The sequence below is a fragment of the Callithrix jacchus genome, chromosome 3, assembly GCF_049354715.1.
Source record: "Callithrix jacchus isolate 240 chromosome 3, calJac240_pri, whole genome shotgun sequence".
NCBI lineage: Eukaryota > Metazoa > Chordata > Mammalia > Primates > Cebidae > Callithrix > Callithrix jacchus.
In genome coordinates, this window is record NC_133504.1 from 87,276,217 (window position 1) to 87,296,038 (window position 19,822).

A 19,822-nucleotide genomic window follows, 5' to 3' on the forward strand; every position below is an offset into this window, starting at 1 on the left:
TTTTTTATCAGGGTGAAAAGCATAACAGAAAACTTACCATCTCAACCATTTCTAAGTTCAGTAGTGTCAAATACATTCACACATTGTTGTACAACCAATCTCTAGAATTTTTTCATCTTGCAAAACTGAAACTCAGTGTCCATTAAACCACTTCTCATTTCCTCTTCCTCATCCCTGGAAACCACCATTCTACTTTTTTTTTTCCTATGAGTTTAGCTACTCTAAATACCTCAAATAATTGGAATTATACAGTACATGTCTTCTGGTGACTAGCTTATTTCTTGGCATAGTGTCCTCAGGAATGCATCCATGTTGAAGCACATGTTAGGATTAGCTACAGTGTTTCAACAAACACCCCACACTAGACAAAATCTTTCCTATTTTTTGTTTACAGAAGAGCCACAATTAATTGTATTTTAAATTAAGAATATCCTAAACCTCTTAAAATACATTTTAATAGACAGATAATATTATATGTTTTTATCATGTACAACATGATGTTTTAAAATATATATACATTGTGGAATGGCTGAATCTAGCCAACTAACAAATGCATTACCTCAGTTATCATTTTTGTGGTAAGAGCACATAACATCCACAGTCAGAAATCCTGAACTGTCAGTTGGGAAGCTACCACATATATACCAATAGATGGCACTGTAATGGCGAGAATGTTACTTACATAATTTAATATAAAATTATTTGATAATGGCCGTGACTAGTCAGTTCGATTAGTCATAGACTATAGCAGCAATATAAATGATTCACAAAGTATCTGCTATGCTTTTTGGTTTAGAATATGGTGTCTTCACATTCCAGTCAGAAATTTTCAAATTCCTTTCTACCTTTTTATGTCAAAGCTACAATTTTACATTTATTTGGATGATGTATTTTTTGTTTTTTGTTTTTTGTTTTTGAGACAGGGTCTCACTCTGTCACCCAGGCTGGAGTGCAGTTGCACGGTCACAGATCACTACAGCCTCAACCTCCCAGGCTCAAGTGATTTTCTCACCTCTGCCTCCTGAGTGGCAGAGGGATTACAGGTGCTTGCCACCACGCCCAGCTAATTTTTGTATTTTTATTAGAGACAGGGTTTTGCCATGTTGGCCAGGCTGGACTCAAACTTTTGGGTTCTAGTGATCCTCCTGCCTTGGCCTCCCAAAGTGCTGAGATTACAGGTGTGAGTCACCATGCCCAGCCTGGATGATGGTTTTTTTGGTTTTGTTTTTTGTTTTTATTTTTTAAATAATGTATGTATTATGCATTAGATTCCTTGGCTTTACAGAAATCATATTTGTTTTAGTCTCCAGTGTATCTCCAGTTCCCAGTGTATCTCCAGTTCCTATAATATCTCAATAAATACCCCTGAAATAAATGGATGATAAAGTCTGAGGTCACACATAAGCATATCATTTGTTGTGAAGTATATCTTTAATTTTTAGAGGATCTTAGAAATACATAAAGTTTTAATTTTTTTTAATCACCATGGTCTCAGTTCTAATTTTTTTTTTTTTTTTTTTTGAGACAGAGTCTCACTCCGTCACCAGGCACCAGGCTGGAGTACAGTGGTGCAACCTCCACCTCTCGGGTTCAAGCAATTCTCCTGCCTCAGCCTCCCAGGTAGCTGGGACTACAGGCGCGTGCCACCACGCCCAGCTAATTTTTTTGTATTTTTCGTAGAGATGGAATTTCACCATCTTGGCCAGGATGGTCTCGATTTCTTGACCTCGTGATCTGCCTGCCTTGGCCTCCTAAAGTGCTAGGATTACCGGTGTAAGCCACCGCACCCAGTCCCAAAAATTTTAAATTATGCTTATCTTGAGCCAAAGAAAATGGGTAAAATAGATGTCTTATATAGATTATTAGTTTGTTAGCTTCTTCCTAAATGAGACAAACCACTTTTTTCATCTTCCCAACCAATTTCTAACTCTCCAAAGCATCTTCCACACTTCCCTGGCTCTCATTTTCTATATGCAATGTTACAAAATACTCTTAATTTTTATCTACAATAATTTTTAATACCATAATCCTTCATTCCACTTTTAAATGACAATGTTCAATCTCAGGCCATCACTAATTGTTGCCTGGGCAACCACTATAGACTTCCTTCCCTCCAAATTCCAATCAAACTCCTATACTTTACCTAACCAGCTCTCCGAATATGCCAATCTTGACATACACATTTTATGTGCAAGAACATTCAATGCCCCTCCACTAAATTCAGAATTAAGTTTAGTCAACAAATCCTGGCAGTACCAACATGCAAAGACCAATTTTTGCAGTCTTATAATCTTTTGTCATCATCTATCTACCATAAGGCCCAGTTCAAATACTGTCTTTGTACCTTCCTGGAGCAAAATCAGTTTCCCACTGCTTATATATCATAGCCATTTTATAGTTCTTTTAACAGTTTAGTTCTTTTTAACAGGCATAAGCTACAATGTTTTAAAGATATTTATGAAAATATATGACACCCCATGTAAAATCTGAAAATAATAGGGGAGGAAACTATATTAATCTTTGCACATGTTATCAACTGATATTGATGCATGCCTAAAAGTGCCTATATTATCACTGCTGTGAGCCACATTTTCTAAAACATAAGAAATGAAAAGAGCTGAACCAAGTTCTTATTCCTAAAGGAATTTAGAAAATTTTGATATTTTCATTCCGATTTTGGGACTTCTTGGAAAGAGAAATGATTATACAACAAGATGTTTTACTCAATATTCCAATGTTAAGGTAAGCCTTGCAGCTCATGATTCTCTGGAGAAGTCTCTCTTTTCCATATGCACCCATATAGCTAAGTGTCGGGGGGAGGTGTGGATGTGTGTGAACATATTTTGTATTTAATACTCATAAACACTCAGTCAAGATGAAGAAGTCACCCATCCCAAAGCCTCACCTACATCGTTCTGGGTAAGTCTTCGGCGTTTTGAACCATCCAGATTGGCCATTTCAATCACAGACTGCTTGGCATCGCACCAGTACAACTTGTCAGTTAAGAAGTCTATTGTTATTCCACTGGGCCAGATTAGATCAGAGCTGGCTAAAACCAGTCGGCCAAGGCCTTGGAGGGAAGAACTTTCAATTCGTGGATTAATCCCTGTATCAGTCCAGAATAATCTCCTTTAATCAAGAAAACACACAACAAATAATATCTGCATGAAAGACATTATTCTGTTCTTTCATCTTTGAAAATATCAATGTAAATTACTTCATAATATGCTAAAGTGGCACACTAAGGAATACAGAAGAAGAGATAGCACTGTGTGTTGGACAAATAATTTTCAAAAGCGGAACAATTAACTTGTCTATGTAAAACATCTTTGAAAAGAAATGAATTAAGGCTCAGATCATCAGATTAAAAAAGAAATTAGTTTAAAAATTACAGTATATGACCAATCAAAAGTGTTTTTAAGTAGAATATTCTTGAATTAGCATTTTGTACTGCAAAAAGGCAATGAAATCTTGCTAGCCTTTTCTTCTGTTATATGTATGTAAAATTCACTGGATTTGTAAAACTATAACTTAAAGGAAAGATCATATTTATCTGTTATCCAGTTTTATGCAATGTACTCTATTAACTCAGTTAATTTTAACTTCCATAACTCATGTGTTGGGTACATATTTTTTGAAGTCAGTATGGTTCATATCTTGTCATTGGCCTGTTTAGAAATGGTTACGTTCTCACAGTTTTAATCATTTGGCTGGCTCCAAATCAATGATCAACTACTAACGATATATTATCTCCTATCAACCATTGTGAAATTTCCAATGTAAATAAAATAGGGTTGGCTTTGTCTCTTTTTTTTTAACAACTAAGAAGAAATTCTTTATTGTCCTTTAATCTCTAAATAAAAATTTGTCACTAATTCACAATTAACAGCATAGTCTTCTAACCTTTCACAATTTCAATTTTCTGTCATCTAAAATCTAGGAATGACCTCTCATTTGAAGTTATGATTTTTCTAAATAGAACTTGTAAGTCACACAATCCAAATATCCTTTTCTGTTCATTAAACAACTGCAGATTTTTAAAGAAAATAGATGATTAAGTCTAGTTGGTAAATGAATTACAATGTATTTTTCTTTCAAAAAGAAACTGAATTTACTTAAAAGAGCCTATTAACAATAACATTATTATACAAGAGTAGAAAATCAAGACATTAAAAGGATGAGGAATTGATGCTAGCCATATCATTTCTGAAGATTTGAACAAATTGCATGGATTTTCTTGGTCTGTGGTTTTGCACATTAGCATATCAACCATGGACTGTCACATGACCTCTGTAGAGCAGTGCCTTATTTTTACAAATACCTACTTGGCCATTGGATGAACAGCAATTCCTCGTGGTTGAGACATGGTCTCCTTAATTATTATTTCGGGATGTTTTCCATTTAAATCACTCCTTCCAATCAGAGATTTCCTAAAGTATGTGCACAATAAGGGAGTTTGTTATAACAAATTTACTTTTCAAACAAAAATACTCCTTTTTCCTCTTTCTGAAATGCAAAGATAGGCATTCTAAACCAGCTCCTATCTCTCTCTGTTTCTCTCTCTCCTCTCTCTTACTCTTTCTCTCCCTCCCCATCACCCACAAACAAAGGAGCTGCAATAAGCCCACAAATATTATATTTTAAAATACTTTTAATTAGTATCCCAATATTTATTGAAGGTATTGAAAATACACAATGACAGGATAAGATAAAAGGGGATTGTGTGGTTGGCTGGGTGAGGACATTCTCTTAATGACCTCCTATCTCCTGCTGAAACCAACGGAAGCCAGAAGCAAAGAGACTGTTAGCCTCGTGGGATCATGACGAGGAGGGAGACAAGCCAGCACAAGGACAGTACATGGAGATTTACATTGGCTTCAATTTTCCTTCATTTAATGCGAAGACAAATGGGTGTACAATTGTCCCTCAGCATCTGTGTGGGATTGTTACCAGAACTCTCTGAAGATGTTCAATTTCTTAATATAAAATGGCACAGTATTCAGATACAATCTGTGTACATTTCTCTGTGTACTTCAAATCATCTCTAATTACTTATAATACCAAATGTAAATTCCATGTAAATAATTGTTATAAGTTATTGGTTTTTATTTGCATTATTTTTATGGATGTATTCTTATTTTTAACTTAATTTTTGAATATTTTTGATCCAAGGTTGGTTGAATCCTCAGATGTGGAGCCTACAGATAAAGAAGACCAATTGTACTGAAATATTTCTTGCTAATCTTTACATTAAAAAAGAACTCAATGGAATCTGGCAGGGTATAAAATTCTTATTTCCTGATTTTTCTATTTATTTGTCAAATAGATATTTATTGAGCATTTACTGTGTGCCAGGGATTGGTCTAAGCATTGGAGATACAATAGTAAATAAAACCCCGTCTCTGTCCTTATGGAGCTCACAGTTCAACAGGAACAGACGGAGAGGGAGGCAGAGGTGGGAGGGGAAGAGAAAGGGTTAGGTGGATGGGAAAGGGAAGGAGGAAGAGGTAGGGGAAGGTAAGAGGGGAAAGAGGAAGGGGGGATTATAACACAGCACATGAAAGCACATGCTGAGAAGGATGTAAAGAGTATAATTGGAAGACTCTGGGACGGTGGCAGGGTGGGTAGCCCAGCCAAACAGAAGGATTCCTGGAGATAATAACAAACGAGCATGAGAAGCAGGCAGCCAGACAAAGGTGAGTGGGGATGGAAAGAGTACCCTAAGCAAGGAAACATGCATGTATGACGTTCTAAAGCGCAGGACCTAAAGAACGTGGGGCAGTCATACTTGCATTTTAGAAAGTTTGCTGTGACTTTAGTGTGAAAAAAGCAAGGCAGGCAGGAGATGATGGTGATGAGACACTTTACAAAAGAAGACATACATGATGCCAACAAACATATGAAAAAATGCTCATCATCACTGGTCATTAGAGAGATGCAAATCAAAACTACATTGAGATACCATCTCACACCAGTTAGAATGGCGATTATTAAAAAATCTGGAGATAACAGATGCTGGAGAGGATGTGGAGAAATAGGAACACTTTTACACTGCTGGTGGGAGTGTAAATTAGTTCAACCATTTTGGAAGACAGTGTGGCGATTCCTCAAGGACCTAGAAATAGAAATTCCATTTGACCCAGCAATCCCATTACTGGGTATATATCCAAAGGACTATAAATCATTCTACTATAAGGACACATGCACATGAATGTTCATTGCAGCACTGTTTACAATAGCAAAGACCTGGAATCAACCCAAATGCCCATTGATGATAGACTGGACAGGGAAAATGTGGCACATATATACCATGGAATATTATGCAGCCATCAAAAACGATGAATTCGTGTCCTTTGTAGGGACATGGATGAACCTGGAGAACATCATTCTCAGCAAACTGACACAAGAACAGAAAATGAAATATCGCATGTTCTCACTCATAGGTGGGTGTTGAACAATGAGAACACATGGACACAGGGAGGGGAGCATCACACACTGGGGTCTGTTGGGGGGAATAGGGGAGGGACAGTGGGGGGTGGGGAGTTGGGGAGAGATAGCATGGGGAGAAATGCCAGATATAGGTGAAGGGGAGGAAGGCAGCAAATCACACTGCCACGTGTGTACCTATGCAACTATCTTGCATGTTCTTCACATGTACCCCAAAACCTAAAACTCAATAAAAAAAACTGTAGTAGGAGAGATGGAGAAAACTGGATAGATTCAAATGCTAAACACGACTCTATGGCATCCCCGCCGCCTTCAGGAGCTGCTGAGCAGCTTCTTGGAGCAGGTAGGACCACAGGCAGAGGGGATATAAATAGAGCTAAGAAGAGCCTCCCTTCCCCCATATACTGCCTGCTTTCCCTGCTTCCCTACTTCAAACTAGAAAATATAACCACCTTTAATTCATTCAATAAACATCTGTTAAAGGTCTCTCGCCTTGCTCTTGAGGGCAATGTCTGCATGAAACAAGCCAGCCTAGAAACACAGAGTAGTACCACTCCCTGCTCTCGGTTTTACAAAATGCTAAGGAGACCTTCTCCAGTGGCTGGTTTATCAACTCTATTTTCTAGGCATTGTATAGGGAACAGGGTTCTATGTATGCCTCTCACAGGCAGTACACAGAAGAGAGGTGAAGGTAAAACTGGCTCAGTGCCTATGCTGGGTCTGGAACACTTTGCAAACTACCAACTAAAAGCAGTGGAGAATTTGAAACCATTTCTACTCCAGTGCCACTTTAAAAAGATAATTTTGCTCCCAGATGAAGTGGTCATAGGAAGGATACTGCTGGGTGGATGGTATTTATGAACTTAATGTCTTATGTTCTGTTCTCAGACACAACTGTCGCTGGGCCTCTTCCCTTGGTGGGAGGGAAGAAATTCTGAGGCCACTTGCCTATGACCAGGAAAGATGAAACTGTCAGTTCTGATCTCATCGTGATCTCTAATCATCTTACAGATGAGAGACATCATTTCCAAATTCTGTTTCAGGCAGGAGTTAGGTGATGGGACTTGAGAACTACATAAGCTCCTGACTGTGGAGTTGTCTCAAGGCAGGATTGCTCGAATTTACTTTTAAAGCTCTCCCAAGGTGTTCACCTAATAATATACTTCTATTTGATTCAGCTAGAGAGCAAATCTCAAACTCCAGTGTTGGAAATGAGAAAGCAAAGACCAGCAGGGACATTTGGGTTCATGGGAGTTCAAGCATCACCTTTAATCTAGTGGTGTGTTCTTGTCTGTCAATCCACTGTCTAATCATCCCAATACCACTGAGATCCTCCAAGAGAAAAACTCACCCCCCTTCTAGGGTAAGAGTTGTTCATCAAAAACCCTAGAAGAGTGATTTTTTACCTTATATTAGATTTTGTTACCTCAAAAAAAATGAGCAAACAGATAGCTTATATTTTTGCCCTCTTGATTCTTTACTGGGCAATTGACCTTAGGAGTCAGTATTCCTTGATACTAAATAACAGCATTACCCTTGGAATTATCAATTTGCTGCCTTCCTACAGTTAGATGTTAATTTGAATTCGTCTTTTCCTATGCCAAAATGAACTGCAAGCATCCCACTTTGGCTCTTTTGATTGGCTAAGAGTTACCATGTGATCTAATATTATGAGATTGGAATTTCAGTTATTTAAGTCCAATTTCTAGGTAATATCAAGGTTTTCAAACCATAAACCTCTCATTTCCTGACAAATTAAAGGTTTTCTTTTAGCAGCTGCCTTTATAGCCAGAGGACTTAAGAAGGGCTTGTTATTACTGAAGCCAATGAACTGGGGAATTTGGGGTCTGATTCTCCAGGAAACAGTGGTGCCTGTCTATCTCCCAAAGGCACTGCCTCTGCAGTCGGCACCATGGTGCTACTAATCAAACACTGTTAAAATTAGAGGTGCCTTGTGAATGTAGGGAAATATGAGAAGACTTGGCATCCTTAGAGGGCCTGAGAGTAGTTGACATCTGTCATCTTGATCATCGTTTACCCTTCTGAGAACAACCATGTGCAGCTCTGTTATTAGACACAGCTGCCATTTAAAATATTCTTTTAACTAGGTTCAATGCAGAGAAGGTCATTATCATAATTTTTATAATTATTATAACTGAAGTTGATTTTAATTTGTCACATGACTCTGAGTCAGGCACATGTAAAATCCACGCTGGTTTGGGGTGGTGGTACATCTCTATGACTATTAAGAGCACACACTTTGTAAATGGCCATCCTTGGGTTCCAGTTACAGATCCCCGTGGCACTTGTTGACTGCCTGACCTTGGGAAAGTTATTTTACCTCTCCAATTATCAATTTGCTTAATCTTTAAATTGGAGATAACAAAACTTAACTTTGGGGATTTAATAGTGTCATGGATATAAAGCACAGTATCTGGTGCATTGCAGTTATTCAATAAACCCCCAAATAACAAAGAAATGAAGGAATAATTAGATGAACAAATGAATGAATGAAAGAAAATATGCTCACCTTGGATGTAAAAGGGCCATATTATTGATTAACTGATAACCACATCATACATCTGGTTGATTTTTTAAAACTTGTTTCCCATACAGGTTTTACCTGTATGGAATTATTCATATCCTTATTAAAAGAGATATTCTAGGATGTAAAACACCTACCCCCAGGTGGGCACTGTGGCTCACACCTGTAATCCCAGCGCTTTGGGAGGTCAAGTCAGGTGGATCACAAGGTCAGGAGATCAAGACCATCCTGGTTAACAAGGTAAAATCCGGTAAAATACAAAAAATTAGCTGGGCGTGGTAGTGGGTGCCTGCAGTCCCAGCTCCTCAGGAGGCTAAGGCAGGAGAATCACTTGAACCGGGGAGGCGGAGGCTGCAGAGAGCTGAAATCACACCACTGCACTCCAGCCTGGACCACAGTGTGAGACTCTGTCTCAAAAAAAAAAAAAAAAAACCTACCTACCCCCAGGCATAGAAACCCATTCCGGAGATTAAATCCAAGATGGCTGATCGCTAACAGCTCGGGATTGTAGCTCCCAGTGAAAGCGCAGAGAACGAGAGGATGCCACACTTCAGATGAGTTTTTGCCACTCACAGACCAGAAGATTCCCAGTGGAGGAGCCCCATGGGTCACCAGCGTGACTCTTGTGGCCGGCACAGCGGTTTTGCTGGCACCTCGGTGCAGCAGCTCTTCGTGCAGAGTAAACGGGAGGATATTCCCAGGCAGAAGAGCACCATCAGTCTTATCGCTGCTGTTTTGGCCAGTGCACTGGGTTGCTCGGATTCCATCGCTGGGAACCAATAAATTGGACGTCCACTCAGAAACCCAACTAGAAAGGCAGTAATTGTAAAGATGACAGATGGATAAATTTATAACAAAGGGAAGAAACCAGCCTAAAAGGGCTGAGAACACCCAAAATCAGAACCCCTCTCCCTCTACAGGGGATTACAGTTCCTCATCAGCAACGGAACAAGCCCTGATGGAAAAGGACTGTGTGCCATTAACAGAAGTAGGCTTCAGAAGGTGGATGATAAGAAACTTCTGGGAGTTAAAAGAACTTATTCTAACCCAATGTAAAGAAACTAAGAACTTTGAAAAAAGGTTTGACGAAATGCTAACAAAAATAGACAATATAGAGAGGAATATAAATGAACTAATGGAGTTGAAAAACACAACACAAAAACTTAGCAAAATATGCAGAAGTTTGAATAGCCGAATTGATCAAGCAGAAGAAAGGATATCAGAGGTCGAAGACCTACTTAATGAAATAAAACGAGAAGATAAGAATAGAGAAAAAAGGATTAAAAGGAATGAGCAAAGTCTCCAAGAAATATGGGACTATGTGAAAAGACCTAATTTACGTTTGATAGGTGTACCTGAATGTGACGAAGAGAATGAATCCAAGCTGGAAAATACCCTTCAGGATATTATTCAGGAAAACTTTCCCAATCTAGCAAAGCAGGACAATATTCAATCCCAGGTAATACAGAGAACACCACAAATATATTCCTCAAGAAGAGCAACCCCAAGGCACATAATCATCAGATTCATGAGGGTTGAAATGAAGGTGAAAATACTAAGGGCAGCCAGAGAGAAAGGTCAGGTTACCCACAAAGGGAAACCTATTAGACTTACAGCAGATCTCTCAACAGAAACCCTACAAGCCAGAAGAGAGTGGGGCCAATATTCAACATCCTTAAAGAACAGAACTTTCAGCCCAGAATTTCATATCCTGCCAAACTAAGCCACACAATTCAAGGAAAAATAAAATATTTTATGAACAAGCAAGTACTCAGAGATTTTATTACCACCAGGCCTGCTTTACAAGAGCTTCTGAAAGAAGCATTATACATAGAAAGGAACAACCAGTATTAGCCTTTCTAAAAATATACCAAAAAGTAAAGAGCATCAACATAAAGAAGAATTTACATCAACGAATGGATAAAATAGCCAGTTAACATCAAATGGCAGTAACCCTAAATTTAAGTTGACTAAATCCCCCAATCAAAAGATACAGCCAAAACCTAATGGTATGCTATATCCAGACCCATCTCACATCCAAAGATACACAAAGACTCAAAACAAAGGGATGGAGAAAGATTTGCCAACGAAATGGAGAGCAAAAATAAATAAATAAATAAAAAGCAGGAGTTGCAATTCTCGCATCTGATAAAATAGATTTCAAAGCAACAAAGATATAATGGTAAAAGGATCAATGCAACAATAAGAGCTAATGATTCTAACACCCAGATACATAAGACCCATAAAGAGATTTAGACTCAATGAGACAGAAAATTAATAAGGATATCCAGGACTTGAACTCAGATCCGGAACAAGTAAACTCAACAAATATTTATAGAGCTCTTCATTTTAAATACACAAAATATTGATCAGCCATTATTAATACCCATTTTTAGAATAAAGCTACATTCTTATTCTCTCTCCCTCTTTTTCTTTCTCTTTTTTCCTCCCCTTCACTCCTTTTTTTTCTTTCTTTCCAAAACAAAAAACAAAAAAAAGAATATGTATTCAGAACACAACGCAGAAGCCCAGTGGTCTTTAATAACCTTACCTCAGAAGCTGCAGACCATCACTTTACAGTATTCCATTGGTCAAAGCAGTCACAAGCCCATTCAGATTCAAGAGAGAGGGCAAAGACTTCAATGACACTCACTGGAATGAGCACCAAAGAATTTGAGACCATATTTTAAAACCATAATGAGGAAATACAATGAAACGGAAAATATGTTGTGCCAAACAAATAGCATTTATGAACACATGTGGAGACACAGAACTGAAAGCCAAGACCAAGATCCTCTGTCATTATTTGCAATTTGACTTTGGGGATATTGTATATCTTTCCTAGGACCATTTTTTCTTAAAATAAAATAAGTGGTTTCGGGTTTTAAAATATCTAAAATGCTTTGACAGCTGAGGAAATCGATGTAATCAGTAAGCATTTCAGGCAACTTCTTAATACATGATTATTTTCAGAAGGGATAAGCTATAGATTCTGAAGTAACAAAAGGTCATTCATTTATCAAACTACTGCTTATTCATCACTGAATACTTGTCTACCAAAGATCAGGTGGTAGTACTTATAGGTTTTCTTTATAGTTCACTTTAAAAAAGAAAAAAAAGAAACCCATTCCCTGGGACTTCTCCTTCTGTATTAGAACTGCTGATTTCACAGAGGTGAAACCCTAATTCTCCCCTTTATTTTATTTTACTTGGTTGCATCGGCACCAGATGTTAAGGATGGCCACCATTTCACTTTCTGGCTTTCAGTTACTCTGAGAATATATTCTAGAGCACGCTGCATCTCTAATATTATTCTGTGAAAGATCTGTGGTTAGCAGCTTCTCTTGTAGTTCTGTGAGGAAGTGGGCTTTCATTAGCACACATAAGGGATACAGCCACTTCCTTCCTTTTTCCGACCATTTAGTTCTGTGGTTCACGCAGACCACACACACACCAAGTACAGTAGCCCTTCCTGCAGCTCTGAGAGTGGGGTTTCACAACTGCACTCTGGTTCTGTTGTTTCCCACTGTAGGGAAACAACATTCCTCTTATCTCATGCGCTTTCCTCACAACACCAGCTGCGGTTCTCCTCCCTCCTTCATGCTTGTTTAACAGGCATGTTAACTACCTAGTCAACATTCTAGTCCAAGATTTGTCACTTGCATGCCAAAGCTCATTCCATGGTGGCTCCCTCCGAGAATGTACACCAGTCATTTAGCAATTATTTATGTGAGGCCTTATGACATTTCTTGAACTGCTATTTAGACCAAGAATTTATATTAATATTTTTGCTGGGGAAATATACCTTATCTCCCCAGCTAAATGAAGAGCTGACTAAAAAGACGGAGTATATCTTAGGCTCCTATATAGGTCCCATGTGACTTAGGAGAATGACTTATATCCATAGCAGATGCTCAGAGGATGCTTATTGATTATATTCAGACAGGTTTTGCATTTCCCTGATAACAACAGCCTGAATGGCCAAAACACAAGCTACTTATTATTATTATCATTATTATTATTATTATTATTATTATACTTTAAGTTCTGGGATACATGTACAGAACGTGCAGGTTTGTTACCTAGGTATATATGTGCCATGGTGGTTTGCTGCACCTATCAACCCATCATCTACATTAGGTATTTCTCTTAATGCTATCCCTCCCCTTGCCCGCAATTCCCGACAGGCCCCAGTGTGTGATGTTCCCCTCCCTACATCCATATGTTCTCATTGTTCATCTCCCACTTATGAGTGAGAACATGCAGTGTTTGGTTTTCTGCTCCTGACTCAAGCTATTTTCTTAGTCTTCAAAATCCTCCCATGCACACAGATGCAATCTTGATGAAAAGAGGAAGTGGAAGCAATGTGGACAGCAATGGTGGCCTCTATTCTCCAGTCCCAGCCAAGTGCCCAGCAACATTTTTCTGTGTTCAAAGTGAAGGATGAAGCCAATAATATTACCTATCCCATCACTCCCATCTCACATAGCTTAAAACTGAAGCAGAAAACATACCCTCTGTCTGTCCAATAGAATCTACGGCCAATCCAGTCCACAGCAAGACCTTCTGGGACATCTACTGTTTCCTCAATGAGCCTTTCTCGCTGGGAACCATCCATGTTAGCTCTCTCTATCCATTTCAGGGCAGTGTGGGCAAAGTATATCTACAAAAGAGGACACAAGCATTTCCGATCTTTTTTAAACTAATGTGGAATGTATACAAATAGTGTTAGTCTTTAGGTTGTACAGTGTATCTGTTAAAAGCTTGACTTTAGAGATAGGCAGACCTGCAAATAAACTCCAACTAGGCTGCTTCCCAGATTTGTGTAACCTTAAGCAAGTTACTCAATGTCTCAGAATCATAGTTTCCTCATTGGTAAAATGAGGATAATAATACCAGATTCATTAGACAGACAGACAGAGATGTAGATATCTCCTTAGCCATGTATCTGGCACATATTGCTAATGCTATTGGTAATTTATTAACCCTTGATCATTGGTCAATGACATAGACATCATGCTTGAACCATAGTGGCTTCTGAAAGGGAGCAATGATTTGCAATTAGTGAGGGCTACAAACCGGGTTCAGTCCATAGCATCCCACTTCACTGCAAGTCAAGAGACAGTCAATGCAGGTCAAAACTGTTTCCCAGTTTTGTCACTTATTTGCCTGATTGTTTTGAATAAATTCTTTAACCTCAATTTTCTCAACTGTAAAAATGAGGAAGTTAGACTAGGTATTTGCTAAAGTTTCTCTTGTCTCTAATCTTCTATACAGTCAGATGCCATGTAATGATATTTCGGTTGACACTGAACTGCATATATTATGGTGATTCCGTAAGATGATAATGGAACTGAAAAATTTCTATCACCTAGTGATATTGTAGCATTCACAATGTCATAGTGCAATTACTTTATTGTTTTATAAGTTTAGTGTAGCCTAAATGTTCAGTGTATCTATAGCAACGTACAGTAATGTCCTAAGCCTTCATATTAATTCAGCGCTCACTTACTGACTCATCCAGAGCAATTTCCAATTCTGCAAACTTCATTCATGGTAAGTCTCCTATAAAGGTGTATCATTTAAAAATATCTCTTATTCCATATTTTTTTACTGTACATTTTCTATGTTTAGATACACAGGTATTTAATATTGTGTGACTTCATTGCGACAGCATTCAGCATAGTCACATCCACACAGGTCTGTAGCCTAGGAGCAATAACCTACACCATATAGCCTAGGTGAGTGTAGCTTACGCCATTTAGGTTTGTGTAATTGCACTCTATGATGTTTGCACAATGACAATATTGACTAATGATGCACCTGTCATTAGTGATGCATGACTGTAATTTCATTTTAATTCATCCATCTTGTTCAATAGAATATCTGACCAGTTCAAAGTTCTTTTTCAGTCTATTATGTAGCCTATCACACATGTACAAGAATTTCCACAACACTGTTTAAAAATGACCCAAAGCAATATACAGATACAATGTAATTCTTATCAAATTACCAATATAATTCTTCACATAATTAGAAAAAACAATCCTAAAATTCATATGGAACAAAAAATAAGCCTGAAAAGCACAAAAAATCCTAAGCAAAAAGAATAAAACTGGAGGCACCATACTACCTGACTTTTATCCTATAAGGCCATAGTAACCCAAACAGCATGGTACTAGTATAGAAACAGACACATAGACCAATGGAATGGAATAGAGAACCCAGATGTAAAGCCATATACTTACAACCAACTGATCTTTGACAAAGTTTACAAAAATATACACTGGGTAAAGGATATCTTATTCAGTAAATTGTGCTGGGGAAATTGGAGCACCATAAACAGTAGGAAGAAACTAGACTCCTATCTCTCACTATATTTAAAAAATTAACTCAAGATGGATTAAACACTTAAGTGTAAGACATGAAACTATAAAAATCCTAGAAGAAAACCTAAGAGAAACTCTTCTGGACATTTGCCTAGGCAAAGAATTCATGACTAAGTCCTCAAAAGGAAATGCAACAAAAACAGAAATAGACAAATGGGAATTAATTAAACGAAAAACCTTATGCACAGCAAAAGAAATAATCAACGGAGTAAACAGATAACCTACAGTATAGGAGAAAATATTTGCAAACAATGCAGTTCAGAAAGGGCTAGCATCCAGAATCTATAAGGAATGCAAACAATTCACAAAACAAAAAACAACCCCATTAAAAAGTGGGCAAAGGACACGCCAGACATTTTTCAAAAGAAGACATACAAGTGGCAAATAAATGTTAAAAATGCTTAATATCACTAGTCATCAGAGAAATGAAAATGAAAACCACAATGAGATAGCATCTTACACCCATCAGAATGGCTATTATTAAAAAGTCAAAAAACAACAGATGTTGGCAAGGATGCAGAGAAAAAATAACTCTTATACATTGTAAGTGGGAATGTAAAGTTGTAAACCTCTATGGGAAAAACATGGAGATTTCTCAAGAGCTAAAAACAGAACCACTTTTTAATCCAGCAATCCCACTACTGGGTATCTACCCAATGGAAAAGAAAGCATTATATCAAAAAGACATCTGCACTTGTATGTTTAACCCAGCACTATTCATAATAGCAAAGTCTAAATGGAATCAGTCTAAATGTCCATCAATGGATGAGTGGATTTTTAAAATGTGTCATATATATACAATGGAATACTGCTCATAAAAATGAATGAAATCATTATGAGCAGCAACATGTCCACATCTGTTCAAGCAACAAAACCATACCTTATTTTCCACAGGGTCATGATCTAGGGCATAAACCATTCCCATCTGCTGGCTGAGCAGAGTTCCATAGTCTGTTCCATCAAAATGCATTTGTCGAATATCTTGAGAATTGGCAAACAGCAAAAATGGTTGTGGTCCTGTTAACCAAAGTTCAAATATGGCTGCATTTAAAATGTGCCTTAGAAACTAAGAGGCATCTCTGACTCTTCCCTTTCATTGTACCTTTTCCCTCAATTTCTACAGTGCTTGTTTTCTTAATTTCCCTCTAGTACGGTATAGGTAAAAACAGGCAAGATGTCCTCTTCGAGGAGGTGACCTATTGCCAGAATTTCTAGCTTCTTCCCTTTCCAGGTATTTGCTTATTATTCCCACACGTTATGGGAAGCATCTGGTAGGAGATAATTGAATCATGGGGGCAGTACCCCCCATACTGTTCTCAGGTAGTGAATAAGTCTCATGAGATCTGATGGTTTTATAAGGGAAACTCCTTTTGAATAGTTCTCATTCTCTCACTTGCCTGCCACCATGTAAGACATGCCTTTCACCTTCTGCCATAATCGTGAGTCCTCCCCAGCCATATGAGTCTATTAAACATCTTTTTCTTTAAAAAAAAAAAAAAGAGTGAATTACTTAAAGAGCCAGCATTAAATAACCAACACCATAGCTAAGTAATGTAAGTCTTAGGGTTATACATCTTCTTGATTCATACATACTGAAAGACTAATAGTAGTAGATTATATACATTCATGTCTGAATAAATAACTTTCCCTGGCCTAGACACTTCTTAAATGTAGGCACGATGATTTGAGTTAATAGCAAGACCCTTGATAATTTTAAGAATTTAGATTATGCTATATTAATGAAGGCTCTGAGAATTTAACAATATTGAGGTCTCACTAGGGCAAGGTATACAGAATCATCATTATGTTACAGCATTATAAGCATTATATATCAAAAACGTAATGAGCCTTCAGGAGATATTAAATCAATTTGGTATAAATCTAGAATTTCCATGGCTGTTGAAGGGTGCAAGAGATGTAATATCAGAAGACAAAAAAAATAGCTGAAGCATAGAAATTTATATTTAATTTTGACATAAAAAAGACAGAATTTGTCAAAGTGTTGTGATTATATTCACTGGAGAGATAAAAATCAAATCAATCAACAAATACTTATTAAATACCTCTTAACTATAAAGTGTTTTAAGACTATTCTTGTCATGATTTTCCTATCTGATATGGCAAACCTTTCCTGGATGCTAATTAAGAATAGAAGTATTCTTTAAATGCATGATTACTAGTTATATTGTTATTACTCATATTATTCACATTTATAATGTATTTGCCTTTTTTCCATTTCAAAAATACAAAATTATACTTTCTAGCCAGAAACCAAAAGCAATTGACTTGCCATCTTTCTAAATGAAAGGTTTTTATGAATTAGTTTCCAAGGACACAGTTCCAGACAACCACAGCACTAACCTGAAGCTGCACAACTTTTTTTGTCCAGTTGTAGGTCATACCCAGGAAAGCAATCGCATTCCCAGGCTACTGGGCTTAGAGGAATGCAGAGCTGGCTACATCCACCATTATCAGGTGAGGAACAACCTACAAAAACAATTGCTTGGTGATGATGCTATGTCGTCCAAAATATAATTAATTTTCATCAAAGAATGGGGTGATTCAACCACACATTGATTTTTTTTTTCTTTTGAGATGGAGTTTTGCTCTTTCACCCAGGGTGGAGTGCAATGATGCAACCTCGGCTCGCTGCAACCTCTGTCTCCCGGGTTCAAGCAATTCTTCTGCCTCAGCTTCCCTGAATAGCTGGAATTACAGGCGCCTGCCACCATGCCAGGCTAATTTTTGTATTTTTAGTAGAGACCCGGTTTTGCCATGTTGGCCAGGCTGGTCTCAAACTCCTGACCTCAGGTGATTCACCCACCTCAGCCTCCCAAAGTGCTAGGATTACAGGTGTGAGCAACCGTGCCTGGCCCATATGTTAATTTTTAAAAATATTTCCACAATCATTCATATGGCTGCAATCAAGGTTATTTTTCTGAAATTAAAATCTAAATGTCACAGTACCCTCCTTCCCTATAACCCAACATCTTGGATACCTGCACATTCCAATGACCCTTGTCCTTTTATTCTACCAGTGAGTTCAAGAGCAAGTGCACTGGCAGTTGGCTAGAACAAAAAATTCATCTGATGAGTTTGGCAGCTGGTCTAACTCTTTCTAGTGAGTAATATTTTCTCTCTCACATTTTTAGGTGCTTGACTTTATTTGCTTTCTTTATTAAAAGTCAAAAAGCCACACACAACTCTTCTGCTAATTCTGAGTTACATCCAGTTATCTATATACTTAAGTCTCTATGAAGATAAAAGTAGAGAGGTGTTTATTACGTGCAAGAAACAGACTAAGCACTCTGCAACTGAAGCCTTATTTAATCAAGGAGGCAAGTATCAATATCTACGCAGCTGAAGAAACAGAGACCAAGAGTGGACAAATAACTAGACCAAAACCAAAACTGCTAGTAACTGGTAATGCTACTTCGGGGCTGCCAAGCCTCAAAGTCCTTGCTCATAATCACTACACTGTGCTGTCTAAACAAAAAAACAAAAATAAAAAAACTAAATTTAAATCTGTATTAATCTGTGGTATCAATATCTTTCAGTGTTCAATATTGGAAAATCGATTCTTCTTTGACAATAAGATCAATTTTTAGATGTCACTGAGCAAATGTATATTTTCAAATAAAGGTAAATAAAGCAAATAAACTCACCACTACATGTTTTCCCATCTCTCTCAAGCACTGAGCCTTCAGGACAGAAACATAGAGGACCTTCTGATGTCAGAACACAGTCATGGCTGCATTCGGACACATTGCTTGGACAGGAAACAAGCTCTAATTAATAAAGAACAAGGTCAAGATTAGTGTCAAATCAGGTTAGTAAAAAATTATTGCAACCAGTTGCTAATATTGCTAATATTGCCAGGTGATCCTCCTGCCTTGACCTCCCAAAGTTTTGGGATTACAGGTGTGAACCACCATGCCTAGCCTTAATTTTTTAATGTATGATCATAGTATTGTGGTTCTACCTAAAAATTCACTAGACATTAAACGATAGTAAGAAATTATAGGTAAGTTTTTTAGTACCATGATGGTTTTTTACATGCCTATCCTTTAACGATATACAATGAAATATAGTACCAACAGTTATTTTTAAAAATTAAAATAAAAGAGATAGACATGAAATATAAGGTAATACAGACAAAGAAACAGGAAAATATCGATAATAGATAGATGACAGATGATTTGTTTTCCAACCCTAGAGGTTTTGATTGATAGGTCTGGGGTAGAGTCCAGTCATCCGTGGGTTTGGTTTTGTTTTTTGAAACAGGCTCTCCCTCCATCACCAAGGCTGAAGTGCAGTGGCTTTATCTCAGCTCACTGCAGCCTCCACCTCCCAGGTTCAAGCAATCCTTCTGCCTCAGCCTCCTGAGTAGCTGGGACCACAGTTATGGGCCAACATGCCTGGCTAATTTTTTAAAATGTTT

The 19,822-nt window shown here is 37.7% G+C and overlaps 1 protein-coding gene across 7 annotated transcripts in view; it reads right to left on the reverse strand.

Annotated features, from left to right (window-relative positions):
* EGF (epidermal growth factor) overlaps nt 1-19,822 on the reverse strand; it is a 104,586-nt gene that overhangs the window by 42,572 nt on the left and 42,192 nt on the right. For all 7 annotated transcript variants that reach the window (XM_078366699.1, XM_078366698.1, XM_078366697.1 and 4 more), the window contains 6 exons: nt 19,047-19,169; nt 17,743-17,868; nt 16,262-16,398; nt 13,507-13,655; nt 4,326-4,430; nt 2,906-3,129 (listed from right to left, as the gene is read on the reverse strand). In XM_078366699.1, the coding sequence (XP_078222825.1) occupies nt 2,906-3,129; nt 4,326-4,430; nt 13,507-13,655; nt 16,262-16,398; nt 17,743-17,868; nt 19,047-19,169 (864 nt within the window). The remainder of the gene's footprint in view (nt 1-2,905; nt 3,130-4,325; nt 4,431-13,506; nt 13,656-16,261; nt 16,399-17,742; nt 17,869-19,046; nt 19,170-19,822) is intronic.